General features: G+C 46.2%; 1 protein-coding gene across 1 annotated transcript in view; it reads right to left on the bottom strand.

The window, feature by feature from the left end:
- Nucleotides 1–285: 285 nt before the first annotated feature.
- LOC129856811 (ephrin type-B receptor 5-like) overlaps nucleotides 286–14,323 on the bottom strand; it is a 44,212-nt gene continuing 30,174 nt past the window's right edge. Inside the window, exons 5-18 of the mRNA XM_055924522.1 lie at nucleotides 10,919–11,074; nucleotides 7,420–7,691; nucleotides 7,084–7,165; nucleotides 4,845–4,969; nucleotides 4,575–4,737; nucleotides 4,359–4,473; nucleotides 4,181–4,236; nucleotides 3,513–3,629; nucleotides 3,113–3,360; nucleotides 2,697–2,915; nucleotides 2,390–2,539; nucleotides 1,878–2,053; nucleotides 1,544–1,699; nucleotides 286–1,443 (exon numbers count right to left, since the gene is read on the bottom strand). Coding sequence (XP_055780497.1) covers nucleotides 1,338–1,443; nucleotides 1,544–1,699; nucleotides 1,878–2,053; nucleotides 2,390–2,539; nucleotides 2,697–2,915; nucleotides 3,113–3,360; nucleotides 3,513–3,629; nucleotides 4,181–4,236; nucleotides 4,359–4,473; nucleotides 4,575–4,737; nucleotides 4,845–4,969; nucleotides 7,084–7,165; nucleotides 7,420–7,691; nucleotides 10,919–11,074 — 2,141 coding nt within the window. The 3' untranslated portion in view covers nucleotides 286–1,337. The remainder of the gene's footprint in view (nucleotides 1,444–1,543; nucleotides 1,700–1,877; nucleotides 2,054–2,389; nucleotides 2,540–2,696; nucleotides 2,916–3,112; nucleotides 3,361–3,512; nucleotides 3,630–4,180; nucleotides 4,237–4,358; nucleotides 4,474–4,574; nucleotides 4,738–4,844; nucleotides 4,970–7,083; nucleotides 7,166–7,419; nucleotides 7,692–10,918; nucleotides 11,075–14,323) is intronic.

The raw sequence follows: 14,323 nt of genomic DNA, 5'->3' as shown, positions 1-14,323 counted from the left end.
CTGAATGAACTGTTTTGCTGCCAGACAAGGCTCCTCTGATGGCCAGGTGTAAGGGTCGTAAGGATCCCCTGCATGGTGCTGAAAAGAAACAGTGCCACAACAGTTTGTGGGCACCGTTTTTCACTGTTATAGTGCAATTCATGTATTGCTTAGTGTTGTGTAGTGGCTTTGTTGGCAATTTGTTTTTGAGTTTGCCCCACCAAGATTTACATGCTAAAATCGCCAGTGCCCCTGGTGATTAAACTGTTTTTATGCGTCAGACACAAAACAGGCTTAATGCAGTGATTTAAATAAAATCATATTCTTTATTTTACAAATTTGCACAATAGTGGAATAGTGGTGAACACATCAAAATAAAACACACTTACTCAAGTGCATACACTCTTACACACACACACACACACACACACACACACACACACACACACACACACACACACACACACACACACACACACACACACACACACACACACACACACACACACACACACACACACACACACACACACACACACACAAGCACACACACACTCCTCATACAGCATACAGCATACACACATGAACATTAACACAAACAGACCCAGAATACTCACGAAGCATAACATCGCCTTCCTTACTTCGATGGGCAATCAGATCACATAGTCATTTCACATTCACAATGCTCAAATGACCCAGTGACTTTATCTATAAAAAAAGGAATGTGAACTGTGAAATATACACAGAGGAGGGTGCTGCTCAATGGTGGGTGACTCCATTCTGCCACGATGTAAACTACAACCCCATTTCTTGAGTCTAATGGAATAATCCCCATAAAAGTGACCAGGCTAGTGACTGATGGGAAAAACCATTGGCTAACGTTTAGTCAACAAGGGTTGCCATTTTATGATTTCAGTACATATGATGTGATGTAGCTTAACAAGTAATCATGAACAGTGTTCATGATATCAACATGAATCAGTAAAATCACTTTTGATTGTCTATGCAATTGCTTGTGACGGGAGATCCCTATGTTTAGGTAAAAAATAAATGTTCACTGTTTTCATTTATTGAGGGTGGTGACACGAGTGAAAGAGGGAGGGACAGTAGTGAGACAACGTGGGAGGAGTGAGGGAAAGAGAGGAGGAAGAGAGAAGTAGAGACTGGCAAAAAGAGAGTTAGAATGGTAACAACAGCAAACAAGTGAAATAAAACACATTTTTTAAGACTTTTCCCCTTCAAATCTTCCTGTTCCTCCTCAGCAACTCTCCTCCCAGATCTTGCTTTGCCTTGGACTACAGCTCCAATAGTGCACCTCTCTGTTACTTCCTGTGAAGCTCTCAGGTGATAGGTGGGTTCTAGACCTCCACCTGGCCCTGGGTGAGGTGAGTTCTGAGCTGCTGGGCTGCATTGGTGATCTTCCTCTGGTGTCCCAACAGGTTCACCCCCAGGTTCTGCACATCCCTGAGGGAAGGAGAGAAGGAGAGAGAGAGTATCCATTGCTTATAATTATAATTTTATGAAAATAACTTTATTGATATTGAAATGGAAGCCCAGGACTCACTCCATGGTTACCCTGCTGACTCGGTCCAGTGTGTCCAGATGTGCCCTCTCAAACTGGTCCTTATACCTGTCCATCCTCAACGCTGTCAGCCACTCACTGACCGTCGCCACTGACGACAGGTCTGTGGGGGTGGGGCTCAGCAGTGGCTGGGTGGAGCTTGAGTTGGAGAGGGAAAGATCGAGATTGAAAATGATTGGCCTAACATAGCAATGATTCAATACATTTACATGATAACATAATACATGCTCTCCTAAGATCACTGTTTGTGAATGTGATCCGTTACGTCTGCTGTGTAAAATATGGAAGAAAAGGCAGATGGGAGGTGTACTCTCACCGGGGATGCTCTGCCTTGAGGGAGGCAGGGTGTCGTATGAGCCTGTCCAGGGAGGAGAGGAGGGAGTCGAAGCCTAGCCGTTCACCCCTCTCAGCCTGCCAACACTGCAGCATCAGGGAGTGGAGCGCTGGAGGACAGTTATGGGGGGCTGGGAGACGGTACTGGTCTGCTACCACCTTCATTACCTGTATTATAGGGAGGGAAGAGAGAGGAGGTAGGGGAGGGGAGAAAGAAGGCGGACAGGGGCAAGGAGAGGGAGACAGAGAGGCAAAGGGAGGAAGAGCAAGAAGAGAGAGAGCGAGAGGGGGGAGAGAGAGAGAGGCAGAGAGAGGGGGAGAGAGAGAGAGAGAAAGAAGGAGGAAGGGTATTAGTAACCATCTGGATGTTAACAAGCTGCCCTATATAGAGAGGTCCCATCAGTACAGAGGGACTTAGAGATGATTAACCATTCTGTTCAGCTGTCAGTGTGTTTAGTCTCTGTTTGGCTCTCGCTTAACCCTCCCACAACTCACTTCCTGATTGCTCATGTCCCAGTATGGCCGCTCGCCATATGACATCACTTCCCACATGAGCACTCCGAAGCTCCAGACATCACTAGCTGAACTGAACTTCCGATGCTGGAAGGCCTCCGGGGCTGTCCACCTGACAGGAATCTTACTGCCCTGAGGGAAGAGAGAAGGGTGAGTGGTTGAGGACTGTGAATGTTGTGATCTTCTATTAACATAAGTGGTCTTTTAGAGTGGAAATACAAGACTAAACATCATTAAGCAAACACAGAAGCATATCAACAGGAAAACTCAATTTCCCAGCAGCATGTACCAGTGAGGCAGTGTAGGTGGGCATGTTGTGGTCCAGACCCCTCATGAGACGTGACAGGCCAAAGTCAGACACCTTACACACCAGGTTAGAGTTGACTAGCACGTTCCTGGCAGCCAGGTCCCGGTGGACAAAGTTCCTCTCAGAGAGGTACCTCATCCCAGCCCCAACACCCCTCACCATCCCTACCAGCTGGAGAACACTGAACTGGTCCTCATTCTCCTGGGGGGTGAGAGAAATGGAGAGATAGAGAGAGAGATAGATTATGGTCAGTTATTGTAAAATAATGTACTGTTTTCTCAGTCTCACCCTGAGGAGTTAGTTATTGTGTAGATGGGAGTTGTAGTTCTTAGTCTAACATTGTGTAGATGGGAGTTGTAGTTCTTGGTTTAACATGGTGTAGATGTTGTAGCGCTCACCCTGAGGAAGGCATCCAGTGGTCCATTCTCCATGAACTCAGTGATGATCCTCTCTGGTGGGTTGTGGGTGACCACCCCCTCCAGCTTCAGCACGTTGGGGTGGTCAAACTGACCCAGCACCCCTGCCTCGGTCATAAACACCGCCTTCTCTCTGTCTGTCACGCCCCAGCGCAGCGTCTTCACCGCCACCAGCACCTCCCTACGACCCAGGGGCCGGTAGCGCCCCCGAGACACCTCCCCAAACTGGGCTGGTGGGGGAAACGGTGGGAGAGAGAGAGAGATATTATGAGTTGAGTTTGGATCCAGCTTGACTCCTGGCCCAACTTATGAGCTATGAAAACACCTGACAAGCTTTTTACAGAACTATCCCTGTAAGCATGGATCAAACCAGGACCCCTACCTGCACCAATCACCTCTTCTATCTTGAGGTGAGAGGGGTCGATCTCACGGGCAAACTCCTTGACCGCCTCACTGGGGTCCTCATAGGTGGAAGGGTCCACGTAGTACTTCACCCCCCCTGACAGAGGGAACATACAGAGCAGGGATGGCTGTAGTGAACCAGTACAATTACAAAATAGGGCCTGTACAGTGTGTTGATGTACAGTATTTGGCCCTAGACTTTGACATGTCTGGGTCAAGCCATGCTGCGTGACATGCTGCATGATGGCAGAACACTGAGCCCAGAGGAATAATGTCACCCTCAATAAAAACATGCTGCGTTTGAACAATCAGAACATGTATTTCTTCCTCTCCTCATCTTTCTCCCTCCTTATCCCCCTCCCTTTCATTGCCCATGTCTTTTTCTCTCTGTCTCTCTACAGATGTCACTCTCTCTTCTTCTCTGTCTTTCCCTCCCCTCTCCCCCTCTTTCTCCCACAAGCCCTTGGGGTTATGATGGTAATGGGCATTAGACACGGTCACTACTTCCATTCTCCTCTATAACACACTGCAGAGGCATCCTCTGCACCAACATGTCAACAACACCATAGAAGTAGCATATACCAAATATACAGACAGAGAATATTACAGACAGAATGATAATAGTAGCCATCATACACCCTGACTCACCTTTGTGGCTGATGTACCTCTGGAGTCTGTCACTGTAGGGGCTCTCCCTCCTCTTACTGAGTAAAGACAACAAACCAGTCTTTCAGAACATTGCACTGTGTGTGTGTGTGTGTGTGTGTGTGTGACATGAGTGTGACATGATCATGTATGTGTGGGTAGGAGTTAAGGACCCACTCACCTGCGGAACACAAAAACGACCACTATCGCCACAACGACCAGGAGGAAGGCTGCCCCGCCCATCACAGAACCGACCAATAGAGGGAGCCGATTCTGGATCTGCTTAGAACTCCCCTCTGAGAAAGAAAAAGTGAGAAGCAGAGAGCGATTTAGAGGGTGTTATTGACTGTGAGTGTGTGTGTGGTGCGTGCATTTGTGTGTGTTGTGTGTGAGTTACCCAGGGCCAATGTAGTGAAGTAGATAGTATGACTGTAGGGGCCATAGCCCCTCTCGTTGCGGGCCCTGATCTGGAAGGCGTAGATGGAGCCAGGAGCCAGATAGTTGACAGTCACTGTGTTGGTCTCACTGAACACACTCACTGCACTGTCCTCATCTGAACCCTGGGAGAGAGGGGGAGGGAGGGAGAGAGGGGGAGAGAGGGAGGGAGAATGGTTCAGTCTCTGGGTGTATGTACTTGTGTCTACATATATGTGTGTGTAGCCTATACCTTGTCGTAGTATCTGAGCTGGTACTCCAGTATGTCTCCATTGGGTCTGTCAGGCTGTGGCCAGGACAGGGTGATGGAGTCTGGGGCTCGACTCAACTGGTGCAGGCTAGGGACCAGAGAGGGCACTGGGAGAGAGAGAGATGGTGAGAGAGATGTATGAGTTTTGTAAAGAAAGAGGGAGGAAGAAAGAGGAACAGGAGGGAGAACATAAGCTGGCCTTGCCAGATCATGTAACTTCTGTATTGACCAGATGGGGGCAGCATGACACAGACTAGTGAATGAGCCAGCTCTGTAGAGTGCTGTCTGGCCAAAGATTTGTATAACTGACCCAAGATAGACCAGAGCCTGTCGTTTCCAATGGGAGAAAATGAATCATAGTGGGAAGAACAAGCAAGGAGGTGGGCAGAGCTAAGCACAAGCTAGTGAGATCCTATTGGAGCGTTATAGCATTTTTGTGCTGCTACCATGTTGTGTTGCTACCATGTTGTTGTCATGTTGTGATGCTACCATGTTGTTGTCATGTTGTGTTGCTACCATGCTGTGTTGTCATGTGTTGCTGCCTTGCTATGTTGTTTTCTTAGGTCTCTCTTTATGTAGTGTTGTGTTGTCTCTCTTTTTGTGATGTGTTTTGTCCTATATTTTTATGTTATTTATTTATTTTAATCCCAGGCCACCGTCCCCACAGGATGTCTTTTGCCTTTTGGTAGGCCGTCATTGTAAATAATAATTTGTTCTTAACTGACTTGCCTAGTTAAATAAAAAATAAATAAAATTAATTCATTAATTTGCATATTTCCGTTAGGGAACGCCTACTATGAAGTGCTCGTCTGCAATAACTCAATTAGCTCTTGTACTCCATCTAAACAACAACATTTTTAGAAAGGTTGGCAAAGGGTAAAGTATAAAAAACGCAGTCCACTCTGTTTGTTACAGATTATAGTTTTGGAAACAGATAACTGTATGGAGATCAAATGTTTAATCAATGAGAAAATGATCAGAATGTCGGCCACTGGGCTTCCTCTCATCACTATATTTGGTAGTGAGTTGAAACACCAACCAGATGCTTCACATTTATACATCCGGTGAAATATCTGTCTCATTGTTCTATCTGTGGTGTGGACTTGCCTGCCAGACTTAGCTGTGCCACCACGGCTGGGAACAAGTTCAGTATGACTCTGTCATTACAATGGTCATATCTATTAGAATTAATGTCATTTCACAACCCCAAATGCTTTCTTTAACTCACAGAAGGCAACACAAACAGAAGTTATAACAGCCTAATAATACCATTATTATTAGCAGATCTCTGCCCGTATGGGGGCTTCAAAATGTTATTTGTTCAAATCTAATTGGCTATAAGAAATTCTTTATTTTCAAAAGGAGGGAAATAGCTAAATAAAAGTTACAAGTTTCTCTCTGTCTGTCTATAAACTGTCTGTCTATAAACTGTCTGTCTAAACTGTCTGTCTGTAAACTCTCTCCCTCCCTCTCCGCCCCTCTCTATATCTCCTCTCTATATCTCTCTTCTGAGCATAATGTGAGCTGACAGGATATCGAGTCCAGAGAGCAGGACCGGAAAAGATGGAGAGCAGAAAAGAGAGAGAGATAGACACCCATACTCAAAGAAACTGATGTAGACTGACAGACAGACATGAAGTACACACACACACACACACACACACACACACACACACACACACACACACACACACACACACACACACACACACACACACACACACACACACACACACACACACACACACACACACACACACACACACACACACACACACACACACACACACACACAAAAATGACAAACTGAAAGTTTATTCCTTTACTCTCTTGTCACTCTCCTTAAAGGGCAACTTCACAACTTTTCAATCGCATTTTCATTATCTCCAGTACAATACCAGTGTCAACATATGTGAAAACGGCGCATTTCTAAGTTTTGTTGAAAAAATATGACGCTAAAAAGTTCTACCCGATGACATCATCAAAAGTTACAACAAAAAAAGTGATTTTCAAACACTATGACATTCACGGTGACGTGGGGAGCAAGACTAGAAACTTCTTGCAGGATTTGAAAATGACTTTTAATCCTACAGTGTGATGTTACAGAGAAGCCTTTTAACCACAGATCATAGAAACGCAGTTTTCACTTATGTAGACACTGGTTTGGTGCTGGAGATGAAAAGTGGCAGAAGGGCCCATTAAGCCTGGCTCATGCTCTCACCTGATTGGCTAGTAGTGAAATTGATGCTGGTGAATTGAGGTGGGAAAGGACTCAGAGCTGAGACATCATTGACCGCTTGCACCTGTCAATCAACAGCAGGAAAAAGTAAGACAAGGTTAGGTTAACTAAGTGGATGTACATTTAATCCAGTATCTATATGAGGTAGGTGACTCTAATGCACAAGTTTTATACCTGTATGAGGTAGGTGATGGGAAATGTAGTGTCTATAGTTTTAGTTCTACCTGTATGAGATAGTTAACTCTAGTACTCATGGGAGTTATAGTCCTACCTGTAAGAGGTATGTAAATCTAGTGCTCATGGGAGTTGTAGTCATACCTGTATAAGGTAGGTGACTCTGGTGAGCAGGTTGTTGAGGGTGACCTTGGTCTGCTTGATGCCAGTCTGGGATGGGATGAAGGTGACCGCCTCTCCACACCAGGAGCACGCCCCCGGGGCGGTGAAGGTGGCCGAGGGACAAATCCTACACACCACCCCATACCACACCTCGCTACGACCACCCATGTCCAGTGGAGGGCGCCAACGCAAAGACACCCCACCATCACCACTCTCATACTCCCAGGAGACAGAGGTCGGAGCAGAGGGAGAGCCTGGAGGAGAGAGAGAGGGGAGGTGGAGTGAGAGATTAAACATTTTGAACCTCTTTGGGTCAGTACTAGTGCCAGCATCAACACATTAAAACAGCATTCATCAATTCCAGTTCACACATAATCATATCTCAGGGACAGATAGAATGAGTAATGTCAGAGAGAGACAGAGAGAGAAAGGGATGGGGACTGGGGAGTCAGAGAGAGACAGAGAGAGAGGGATGGGGACTGGGGAGACAGAGAGAGACAGAGAGAGAGGGATGGGGACTGGGGAGACAAATGGGGCTTAGAAAGTAAGGCACAATATATGTTAGTGAACAATAATCTAATCATTTAAATGTAATCTAGGAAGAGAGGAAGTGAGAGATGGATAAGAAGGAAGGAAGGAGAGAGAGTAAGGGAGGGAGAAAGAGGGAAGGAAGGAGAGAGAGTAAGGGAGGGAGAAAGAGGGAAGGAAGGAGAGAGAGTAAGGGAGGGAGAAAGAGGAATGAAGGAGAGAGAGTAAGGGAGGGAGAAAGAGGGAAGGAAGGAGAGAGAGTAAGGGAGGGAGAAAGAGGGAATGAAGGAGAGAGAGTAAGGGAGGGAGAAAGAGGGAAGGAAGGAGAGAGAGTAAGGGAGGGAGAAAGAGGGAATGAAGGAGAGAGAGTAAGGGAGGGAGAAAGAGGGAAGGAAGGAGAGAGAGTAAAGGAGGGAGTAAGAGGGAAGGAAGGAGAGAGAGTAAGGGAGGGAGAAAGAGGGAAGGAAGGAGAGAGAGTAAGGGAGGGAGAAAGAGGGAATGAAGGAGAGAGAGTAAGGGAGGGAGAAATAGAGAAGGAAGGAGAGAGAGTAAGGGAGGGAGAAAGAGGGAAGGAAGGAGAGAGAATAAGGGAGGGAGAAAGAGGGAAGGAAGGAGAGAGAGTAAGGGAGGGAGAAAGAGGGAAGGAAGGAGAGAGAGTAAGGGAGGGAGAAAGAGGGAAGGAAGGAGAGAGAGTAAGGGAGGGAGAAAGAGGGAATGAAGGAGAGAGAGTAAGGGAGGGAGAAAGAGGGAATGAAGGAGAGAGAGTAAGGGAGGGAGAAAGAGGGAAGGAAGGAGAGAGAGTAAGGGAGGGAGAAAGAGGGAAGGAAGGAGAGAGAGTAAGGGAGGGAGAAAGAGGGAAGGAAGGAGAGAGAGTAAGGGAGGGAGAAAGAGGGAATGAAGGAGAGAGAGTAAGGGAGGGAGAAATAGAGAAGGAAGGAGAGAGAGTAAGGGAGGGAGAAATAGAGAAGGAAGGAGAGAGAGTAAGGGAGGGAGAAATAGAGAAGGAAAGAAAAGGCTGAATTAAAGGGATGAGTGCCTTCAGAAAGTTCACCCCTTGACCTTTTCCACATGTTGTTGTGTTTCAGCATGAATTTAAAATGGATACAATTGAGTCACTGGGCTATACACAATAGCCCATAATGTCAAAGTTGAATTATGATTTTAAACATTTTTACAAATTAATACAAAATGAAAAGCTGAAATGTCTTGAGTCAATAAATATTCAACCCCTTTGTTATGGCAAGCCTAAGTAAGTTCAGGAGTAAGAGGTTTGCTTAACAAGTCACATAATAAGTTGCATGGACTCTGTGAGCAATAATAGTGTTTATCATGATTTCTAAAATGACTACCTCATCACTGTGACCCGTACATACAATTATCTGTAAGGTCCCTCAGTTGAGCAGTGAATTTCAAACACAGATTCAACCACAAAGACCAGGGAGGTTTTCCAATGCCACGCAAAGAAGTGAAGCTATTGGTAGATGGGTAAAAATAAAAAAGCAGACATTGAATATCCCTTTGAGCATTGTGAAGTTATTAATTACACTTCCAAAATACAGGCGTTCTTGCCTAACTCAGCTGCCAGAGAAGAAAGAAACCACTCAGGGATTTTTACCATGAGGCCAATGGTGACTTTACAACAGTTACGGAGTTTAATGGCTGTGACAGGAAAAAACTGAGGATGGATCAACAACATTGTAGTTACTCCACAATACTAATCTAAATGACAGACTGAAAAGAAGGAAGCCTGTACAGAATACAAATATTCCAAAACACGCATCCTGTTTGCAACAAGGCACTAAAGTAATACTGCAACAAACAAAAAAACCTTTATGTTCTGAATACAAAGTGTTATGTTTGGGGCAAATCCAACACAACACATCACTGATGTCACTTGTTAAATCCACTTCAATCAGTGTAAAGAAGGATTTTTAAGCCTTGAGACAATTGATGCATGGATTGTGTAAGTGTGCCATTCAGAGGGTGAATGGGCAAGACAAAAGATTTAAGTGCCTTTGAAGGGGGCATGGTAGTACGTGCCAGGCACACCGGTTTTAGTTTTTCAAGAACTGCAACGCTGCTGAGTTTTTTCACACTTTAACAGTTTCCCGTGTGTATCAACAATGGTCCACCACCCAATAATATCCAGCCAACATGACAACTGTGGGAAGCATTGGAGTCAACATGGCCCAGCATCCATGTGGAACGCTTTCATCACCTTGTAGAGTCCATGCCCCGACGAATTGAGTCTGTTCTGAGGGCAAAGGGGGTTCAACTCAATATTAGGAAGGTGTTTCTAACACTGGAGTTGCTTACCAAGAACACAGTGAATGTTCCTGAGTGGCCTAGTTACAGTTTTGACTTAAATCGGCTTGAAAATCTATGGCAAGACTTGAAAATGTCTGTCTAGCAATGATCAACAACCAACTTGACAGCGCTTGAAGAATTTAAAAAAGAATAATGTGCCAATATTGTACAACCCAGGTGTGCAAAGACTCAGCTGTAATCGCTGCCAAATGGGTTTCTAACATGCATTGACTCAGGGGTTCAAATACTTATGTAAATGAGATATGTCTGTATTTAATTTTCAATACATTTACAAAAATTCCCTTTGTCATTATGGGGTATTGTGTATAGATGGGTGAGAGAAAAAATCTATTGAATCCATTCAATTCAGGCTGTAACACAACAAAATGTGGAATAAGTCAGGGGGTGTGAATACTTTCTGAAAGCACTGTGCCTATTATATGTGCTGAAGTAGATACTCATATCTAGGTAAAAGCATCGGCTAAATGACTCAAATATATATGTTACATCATCTCAAGAAAGGTGAAAGCTTTTTAATCAGACAGATCTATTTGTTACATAATGCTGCTAGTGCATGTAGCTAATCTGATTACACACGCACGCACGCACTCACGCACGCACACACACACACACACAAATAGCTCACTTGTGCAGGTGGAGGAGTTGACGTCGGCGGGTGCTCTGTAGAAGCCGCTGCGACACTCACACACACGCGATCCCTCCTGACTGGTTCTGCTGTTAGACGGACACACTGAACACGGAACCGAACCCAACACCGACTTAAAGTACCCCACTGGACATGCTGCGGAGAGAGAAAGTGAGAGAGAGAGAGAGATAGTGACCTCTTTGGGTCAGTACTAGTCAACACATTAAAACATCAACTCCAGTTCACACATGATCATAGGGAAGAATGTACTTACAGTAAGGCAGTGTTTAAGTATAGGGCTGGGCCCTGAGTATTTGAGATTGCCTAGGACAGTGTCTGATTCTGCCTAGGAGTGTGCACACTGCACAGTGAACGACATGTCTTCTCAAGAAGAGTCAGGCCCTGAGTGTCTCTACGGTTCTGATTCAGTCTGTGTGTAGAGAGTCTGTACGAGTCAGAGAGTAACAGAACACCTACAGTAAGTATGCCTGTGAATGCTGTTCCAGACTTGAAGAGTGCATGTCTCTGTCTAATAAGTGTCTAACTGCTGTTACAGATGTGGAGAGATGAGGAGAGATAGAGAGAGAGAGCGAGAGTAAGAGAGAGAGATAGAGAGAGAGTGTTATCAGTAATATGAGACCGTATCATTCTTGAAAATATTCTCTGAACACTTTTAGCATGGTCTGTTCATTATGTTATTATGTGTGCCAGCAGCATACCACCCTGCATACCACTACTGGCTTGCTTCTGAAGCTAAGCAGGGTTGGTCCTGGTCAGGCCCTGGATGGGAGACCAGATGCTGCTGGAAGTGGTGTTGGAGGGCCAGTAGGAGGCACTCTTTCCTCTGGTCTAAAAAATATCCCAATGCCCCAGGGCAGTGATTGGGGACACTGCCCTGTGTAGGGTGCCGTCTTTCGGATGGGACGTTAAACGGGTGTCTTGACTCTCTGAGGTCATTAAAGATCCCATGGCACTTATCGTAAGAGTAGGGGTGTTAACCCCGGTGTCCTGGCTAAATTCCCAATCTGGCCCTCAAACCATCATGGTCACCTAATAATCCCCAGTTTACAATTGGCTCATTCATCCCCCTCCTCTCCCCTGTAACTATTCCCCAGGTCGTTGCTGCAAATGAGAACGTGTTCTCAGTCAACTTACCTGGTAAAATAACGGTAAAATAAAATAAAAATAAAATAAATGTTAGGTGATAACTACTGGGGTTTATGAGACAGACACAAAGAGAGAGAAAGAAAAAAAAGTGTGTGTGTGTGTGTGTGTGTGTGTGTGTGTGTGTGTGTGTGTGTGTGTGTGCGCGCGCGTATCTGTCATTGTGTATCTGTCATTGTGTGTGTGTGACGGTCCTTGGACATGGTGGTCTGAGTGCTCTGCTGCGGTGAACACCTCTCACGTCCTCTGACCTTATTTAGATAACCTTTTCACCAGCATGTACCACCTTCAAAGGTTGACAAGAGGTGTGTGTGCGCGTGTGGGTATGTGCGCGCATCTGTGGGTGTGTTTAAGAGAATGCATGTGTACAGGGAGTTAGTAAAAGAGAGAGGGAATAGAGGAGACGTGGAGAGACAGGGGAGATGTTTAAACAGATAAAAGGCTTCCTGTGTTCTCACTTGTCTGGAAGAGCACAGATCTACTCTCAGACACAGGCGTGAAGTCGAAGAGGGGTGGAAAGATAGAGAGAGGGAGAATGAGAGAGAGTGAGATAGAGAGATGGAGAAAGAGGGAGAGAGAGGGAGAAAGAGAGAGAGATAGATGAGAAAGAGGGAGAAAGAGAGAGATGGAGAAAGAGGGACAAAGAGGGAGAGCGAGAGAACTTGATAGTTGAAAAGAGGAAAGAAGAAAGGGGAAGAGAGAGGGCAGAGGAGAGAGGAGGAGAGAGGAGCAGGGAGGAGCAGAGAGGAGGAGAGAGAAGGAGAGAGGAGGAGAGAAGGGCAGAGAGGAGAAGAAAGGAGGAGAGATGGGCAGAGAGGAGAAAGGAGGAGGAGAGAGGAGGAAAGAGGAGGAGAGAGGAGGAGAGAGGAGCAGAGAGGAATAGAGAGTAGGAGAGAGGAGCAGAGAGGAGGAGAGAGGAGCAGAGAGGAGGAGAGAGGAGGAGAGAGGAGCAGAGAAGAGGAAAGAGGAGGAGAGAGGAGCAGAGAGGAGGAGAGAGGAAGAGGGAGGAGGAGAGGAGGAAAGAGGAAAGCCCTCTCCTCTCTCCTCCAGTCTCACTCCATCCCTCCCCACCTACTCTCTCTAACGCCTCTCCTCCTCTCTCCTCTCTCCTCCACTCTGCTCCTCTCTCCTCCTCTTAGAAAGAGAGAAGGTGGGGAGGGATGGAGTGACAGTGGACTAGAGAGGAGGAGAGGCGTTAGAAAGAGAGAGAAGGTGGGGAGGGATGGAGTGAGAGTGGAGGAGAGGGGAGATGAGGCGTTAGAAAGAGAGAGAAGGTGGGGAGGGATGGAGTGAGACTGGAGGAGAGAGGAGGAGAGGCATTAGAAAGAGAGAGTAGGTGGGGAGGGGTGTAGTGAGACTGGAGGAGAGAGGAGGAGAGGCATTAGAAAGAGAGAGAAGGTGGGGAGGGGTGGAGTGAGAGTGGAGGAGAGAGGAGGAGAGGCATTAGAAAGAGAGAGTAGGTGGGGAGGGGTGGAGTGAGACTGGAGGAGAGAGGAGGAGAGGCATTAGAAAAAGAGAGAAGGTGGGGAGGGGTGGAGTGAGACTGGAGGAGAGGGAATCAGAAAGAGAGAGAGGATGATTGGGTCTGTTAGAGAGATGGAGAGAGATGATAAGGAAGGTGGTGTAGTTATAGTGGGAAAAAAGGGTGGAATGTGAGACACAGAAAGAGAGAAAGAGAGAGATAGAATAAGTACTGGAAGTAGTGGAGAGAAAAGGGAATTGTTCCATCCATCTTTCATGCCTCTGGCACACATTACCAGATGTGTTCTATAGGGCTGTGACACGGAACACGACTTCACTACTAAACTTCCCCCGCTGTTTCTATTGCCAACAATAACCTGCACTTTCTATTTGCCCTCCCCTCCGCCCCTCTCAGCTAATCACATAGCTTCTATTACTGCTTCTATTACAGCTCCCTCTCCTGCCCTCTGCCCCTTCCTCTGTCTGCATCCCCCTCTCCCTCCCTCCATCCACCCTCCCTCTGTTTCCACACAATGGACGGTTAATACAGCTTATGTATATTATGAACTGGAGGCCCGCATGTCTTTATATTACCACTCACTATACTGAGGGAAGGAGGAGAACTGCATGTCTTTACATTACCACTCACTATACTGAGGGCAGGAGGAGGCCTGCATGTCTTTACATTACCACTCACTATACTGAGGGCAGGAGGAGGCCTGCATGTCTTTACATTACCACTCACTATACTGAGGGAAAGAGGAGGAGCGCATGTCTTTA

The sequence above is a fragment of the Salvelinus fontinalis genome, chromosome 6 (genome assembly GCF_029448725.1).
Source record: "Salvelinus fontinalis isolate EN_2023a chromosome 6, ASM2944872v1, whole genome shotgun sequence".
NCBI classification, from domain to species: Eukaryota; Metazoa; Chordata; class Actinopteri; order Salmoniformes; family Salmonidae; genus Salvelinus; species Salvelinus fontinalis.
Note: the sequence above shows the minus strand (reverse complement) of the source record. Positions and strands in the feature narration are given on the sequence as shown.